We start from the raw sequence: 6,270 nt of genomic DNA, 5'->3' as shown, positions 1-6,270 counted from the left end.
GAGGAAATCTCTCAACCACACATCAAACTAGGAACAAGTAGATATAGCCAACTCCTATAGAATAAGAATTGACTCCTTACATAGAAAGAATCACAAATAGAGACAGGTAGGAATTAGATATTCCAACAATGCACCACACCAAAAGTGAAACCTATGTATTAATTCGCGAACTATAGATTTTTCTAATTTTTTTCAGCAGTACTGCTGAATTTGTTAACTATGCCTCAAATTATAATTTTTTTACGGATGAAATTGAAAATAATTAATATTATTTTGTATTAATGGAGAAATGGTTACATTAGTTGTAACGTATCTCCTTAGTTTAGGATTTGTTCCTAGAGTTTAGGAGTTTGTTTGCAACGACCTGATTTCTAGTGATGTACTTAATGATGTAATCTTTCATTCATGAATAGTAGAGTGTACGGAGAGAGTTCTTTTTGCATGAGTGCAGTCTCTAGGTGCAGTACTCACCTGTGAGTTGTAACTCCTCCTTTTTAATTCAAGTCTGATTTTTATCTTGGTATCAAAGCTTAGTGTAGGGACAACCTTTTTTCTTTTTTAGGATGCATCATTGATTAGATAACTGTAGTGGCAGTGGAGTATTTGTAGAATCAGGTGGACTGCAGTAACACCTGAAGATGGGTCTCAGATGACTGATCATCTCTGAGCGCAAGAAAGGGTTGGCGCGGATTTGTCGCGAACAGTCGCGCCATTTTTTAGCAGAAGCAGGAGTTGGCGTGGGTTTTTAACGAACAGATGCGCCATTGACATGGGTTTGAGGGTGATAATCGCGCCAGAAAGTGCCATTGGCGCGGAAAATAAATATTTCATTACTCTAACGGATTATGTTTCTGGTGCGGATCCTTATTTGTTGAGAAGCGCCAAAGCGCCAACCTCTTTCTCTTTGAAAAATCTGTAATTTTTTGCAGATCGGAGTTTCCCGGTGGTGGCACTTTGAATTTGCGGATCTGTTTGGTGGCAACAGATCGGAGTAGCCCAGTGGTGGTGTGCTGAAGTTCCTAATCTACTCGATGGCAGCAGATCGGACTTGCCTGGTGGAGGCGTATTGCCCGGTGGTGGCGTATTGAAGTTCCTGATCTACTCGGTGGCAGCAGATCGGACTTGCCCAGTGGAGGCGTATTGCCCGGTGGTGGCGTATTGAAGTTCCTGATCTACTCGGTGGCAGTAGATCGGACTTGCCCGGTGGAGGCGTATTTCCTGGTGGTGGCGTATTGAAGTTCCTGATCTATTCGGTAGCAGCAAATCAGATTTGCCCGGTGGTGGCGCATTGAAGTTCCGGATCTGTTCAGTGGCAGCAGATCGGACTTTCCCGGTGGCGGCGCATTGAAGGTACAAGTTTTTTTTCAGAAAAACAAAGGTTCGGATATGGTATAAGTCAATATGAATAACAATTTAGAATCGTATCTCCACGAGTCTGGCAAACTCGATGGATCAAATTTCAACAACTGGAAATTCAAGATGCAGACTTTGCTTGAAAGTGCAAATGCGTGGGCGATCGTCACAGGAAATGAGCTGAGAGCAGGAACAGCGACACAAGAACAAGATTGGGATAAAAGGGAGACAAAAGCAAAGGTCATATTGAAGATGTCCGTCAAGGACAATGTTATCCCTCATATTAGAGACTGTAAATCGGCCGCTGACATTTGGACGACAATCAAAAACCTGTACGAGACGCAGAATACAAATCGTGTCTTGTCACTTAAAGGCAAGATGTTTGCATTGAAGATGGAGGAGAGTGAGTCCGTTGCTGGATTCATTGCTCGAGTCAAACACCTGAGTGATAGATTGGGAGCTATCGGAGAGAAAGTTTCTGATTCATATCTGGTCACACTCACATTGAATAGAATGATTGATGAATACCAGACGTTCATCACAGGGCTGTCAGCAAGGGAGAAATCCCCTTCATTTGAAGAGCTGACAGGGATCCTGCTACAGGAAGAAGAGCGACGACAAAATTTGAAAACTCAGAGAAATGACCTTGCTCTGATGGCAAAAAGGAGATAGTACAGAGGGAAGCAGCACTAGCACCAGCAACCGCAGCAGCAGCAGCAGAAAGGAGCCAACACATTTCAGAAGAGACCATTTAAAGGTATGTCTGCTAATGATTTTCCCATCAAGAAATGTTTTTACTATGGAAAACCTGATCATCAGATTAGAGAGTGTTATAAGAGGCAGGCAGATGAAGGAAGAAACAAACAGAGAAAACACAAGGGTTACTTTGTTGGGGAAGAAGAGGACCACAACCACGAACTTCGACTATTTACAATCGATTGTGCTCTTTCAGCTTCAAAGGGAGATGAGGACAACATATGGTATGTCGACTCTAGTGCATCCTCACATATGACTGGTAAGAAGGACTGGTTTGAATTTCTTGAAGAAACTTCATGTGGGTCAAAAATCTATTTAGGAGATGATAGTGGATATGAGATCAAAGGACATGGTGACATTCTTGTAAAGTTACCTAGCGGTGACATTAGACATCTTAAAAACGTATTGTATGTTCCAGGAATTAAGAAAAGTTTGGTCTCTGTCTCAATGATTACTGATCAGGATATGCAAGTTCAATTCTTTAAGAATAACTGTGTCATTAAGGATAGCCAGATGGTAACAGTTGCAAAAGGAGTGCGCGTGGGGAGCCTGTACAGATTAGATGCAAAGAGTATGCCACAGCAAGCAATGGTTGCAGCTGGATCAACAGTCGAAGATCTCTGGCATCAGAGATTCGGCCATCTTAATCTGCAAGACCTCATCTTACTTCAGAGAAAAGGTATGGTTGATGGACTACCTGTTTTTCATAATGTTAAGCTGGATTGTGATGGATGTGCATTAGGGAAAATGCATAGAGAAGAGTTCCCTTTGCATGTTAACAAAAAGGAAAGAGACATTTTAGAACTGGTGCATACAGATATTTGCGGGCCTATGCAAACTAGGTCATTAGGAGGAGCATATTACTTTCTCTTGTTTACAGATGATTGCACTAGATTTTCATGGATTTACTTTCGGAGTAAAAAGAGTCAAGCCTTTCAGTATTTTAAAGATTTTAAATCTATGGTAGAGAACCAGACAGGAAAAAGGATAAAAATTCTCCGCTCAGATCAAGGGGGAGAATACAGGTTGGGAGATTTCATGAATTTCTGCAAGCATCATGGGATTGTGCAACAGTTTACAGTGCCACACACTCCACAGCAGAATGGAGTGGCAGAACAAAAGAACAGAACTCTTGTGGAGTGCACAAGGAGCATGCTTCAAGGTAAGGGTCTATCAAATGGTCTTTGGGCAAAAGCTATTAACACTGTTGTATATTTAAAGAATAGGAGTCCTACTAGATGTCTAGGCTTCAAAACCCCTTTTGAAGCATTGTTTGGATTCAAACCAGCAGTTAGTCATTTAAGAATATTTGGATCAAAAGCTTATGCTCATGTACCTAAGGCAAATAGGAAGAAGTTAGACCCCAAAGCCCTGAAATGTATATTTGTTGGATATGGCACTGAGTTCAAGGCATATAAGTTATTTAATCCTGTGACTCACAAGGTTTTTGCAAGCAGAGATTTCATATTTCATGAACAGGTTGAAGAAGGAAGGGAGGATTCTAACAGTGATTGCCACATTCCATTGCTAATAGAAGAAAACAGTGAGGGAGATGAAGAGCAGGAGCAGAAACAAGAAGAAGAACTAACAAATATTGTAAGCCTAGAAAGCACTGAAATAGACAGAGTTGAGGTAAGTCCCCTACCAAGGAGATCAGGTAGGAAGACTCGATTACCTACTAAATTGAGAGACTATGATTTAATGTCAAATATTTTAAACATTGTAGAACCTGAAAATTATGAGGAAGCAAGTAAATATGATGCATGGAGGGCTGCAATGTGTGAGGAAATAGAGTCAATAAACAGAAACCATACTTTGGATTTGGTTGAATTGCCTGAAGGTAAAACCCCCATAGGATGTAAATGGTTGTATAAACCAAAAATAAATGCAAATGGGAGTATAGAGAAATTTAAAGCTAGACTGGTAGCAAAGGGTTACTCACAGCAAGAGGGAATAGATTTCGATGACACCTTTTCTCCTGTAGCCAAATTAAACACAATTAGAATGTTAATTTCCTTAGCAACAAAACACAAATGGCAGCTACACCGCTAGATGTTAAGTCTTCATTTCTGAATGGTGACTTGAAAGAAGAAATTTATCTAGTACAGCCTCAAGGTTTTGTGAAAAAGGGAGAGGAACATCTTGTGTGTAAATTGAAAAAGGCACTTTATGGTTTAAAACAGGCACCCAGGTTGTGGTATGAGAAGATTGACTCATTTTTTATACAACATGGCTTTCATAGGAGCTTGAATGATCCAAATATGTATACCAAGTTTAATAAACAGAGGCAAATTATTTTGATTTCTTTGTATGTAGATGATATGATTATAACAGGGAATGCTAACAATCTGATCAAAGAAATCAAGCAGCAGATGTCACAAGTGTTTGAGATGAAAGATCTCGGAAACCTTCATTATTGTTTGGGATTGGAGGTATGGAAAGATTCTGGAAAAACTTTTCTTACTTAAGGGAAGTATGTTAGAAGCTTGCTGGAAAGGTTCAGAATGGAGCAGTGCAGATCAGCCACAACACCATTACAGCAGAATTTAAATTTGAGTAGTGACGATGGCACTAAAGATGTGGATTCCACTATGTACAGACAGCTAGTTGGCAGCTTGATATATTTGACTACAACTAGACCAGATTTGGCATATTCTGTTAGTGTGTTGAGCCAGTTCATGTCAAAACCACTCGAAAGTCACTGGGTCGCAGCAAAGAGTGCGTTGAGGTATCTTAGTGGTACTAGTAATTATGGCATTTTGTACACTGACACTTCTGATGTTATTCTAGCAGGTTTTTCAGATTTTGATTGGGTAGGTAACTTGGATGATCAAAGATCTATCACAGGTTACGCATTCAACATTGGATCTGGGGTCATAGCATGGAGAAGCAAAAAGCAGAGCACTGTAGCTCTATCTTCATGTGAAGCTGAGTACCAAACATTGTGTGCAACCACATGTGAAGCTATCTGGTTGAGAAGACTTCTCAACGATGCAGGAGAAGAACAAAAATAATCAACTAGTATCAAAACTGACAACCAGAGTACCATCAAGCTTGCATACAATCCAGTTTTTCATAAAAATACCAAGCATATTGACACTCAGTTTCATTTTGTTCGAGAGAAAATACAGTCAAAAGAAATATGTGTTGAGTATTGTAAAACTTGTGATAACATGGCTGATATTTTTACTAAGCCTCTTGGGCGTGTAAAGTTTGAATTGTTTAGAGGGATGCTAGGAGTTCAAGATAATCCTTTCTCCATTAAGGGGGGGAATTGAAAATAATTAATATTATTTTGTATTAATGGAGAAATGGTTACATTAGTTGTAACGTATCTCCTTAGTTTAGGATTTGTTCCTAGAGTTTAGGAGTTTGTTTGCAACTACCTGATTTCTAGTGATGTACTTAATGATGTAATCTTTCATTCATGAATAGTAGAGTGTACAGAGAGAGTTCTTTTTGTATGAGTGCAGTCTCCAGGTGCAGTACTCACCTATGAGCTATAACTCCTTCTTTTTAATTCAAGTCTAATTTTTATCTGATGACCCAAAAAAAAAGTATTCTTTAAACCACTGGTTTAGCAATAGCTTCAACCATTGGCAACATATTAACGAATTAAGTTTTATATCAAAGTCAATTTTACATCGACCAAGTAAAAGGATGTCCAAAGCCAATAATACATTCTACATATGATATGTAAAGGTATATTGGAATGATATTGACCACTGCCAATAATACAGGTTCATTTAAATAACATATGCATCATTTGGCAGGTTCATTTGACTGACAAATTCACGGATTGACTTCAATCACCGATTATTTATGATAAAATTAATTCTCCATGGAACAAGTAAACATGAGGTCCCAAGCCATTAGTTTTTTCCATATGGTAGGGGACACTAGAGGACATTTAGCGGTGATATCACATGATAGGACATTTAGCGGTGATATCACATGATATTCTATGCTACAACAGATCTTTTGGTGAATGATGTGATGTAAGATTCCAAATTAACATGTTAAGAATCTTTTGGTGAATGATGTGATGTAAGATTCCAAATTAACATGTTAAGTATTTGGCCAATTTAAAATTTTGTCATACAACTTCTTTACAAAGTGATACAAATCAAATCAATGATGAAAGTCCTGTTCGAGTTAAAA

The 6,270-nt window shown here is 38.9% G+C and overlaps 1 protein-coding gene across 1 annotated transcript; it reads left to right on the top strand.

Moving 5' to 3' along the window:
• The first annotated feature begins 1,401 nt into the window (after positions 1-1,401).
• On the top strand, positions 1,402-2,025 carry LOC149216065 (uncharacterized). Its single transcript, XM_089389807.1, has one exon. It carries the CDS (start codon positions 1,402-1,404, stop codon positions 2,023-2,025), a length of 624 nt encoding a protein of 207 aa, XP_089245933.1.
• The last annotated feature ends 4,245 nt before the right edge of the window (positions 2,026-6,270 follow it).

Source organism: Pinus tabuliformis, chromosome 1_1, assembly GCF_031772625.1.
Source record: "Pinus tabuliformis cultivar Carrire ecotype Pingquan chromosome 1_1, CPIR1, whole genome shotgun sequence".
Classification (NCBI taxonomy): Eukaryota; Viridiplantae; Streptophyta; class Pinopsida; order Pinales; family Pinaceae; genus Pinus; species Pinus tabuliformis.
This window is presented reverse-complemented; position numbering and strand designations above follow the sequence as displayed.

Coding starts and splice junctions, on each gene's coding strand:
- LOC149216065 (XM_089389807.1), top strand. CDS start 1,402: ATGAATAACAATTTAGAATCGTATCTCCACGAGTCTGGCAAACTCGAT.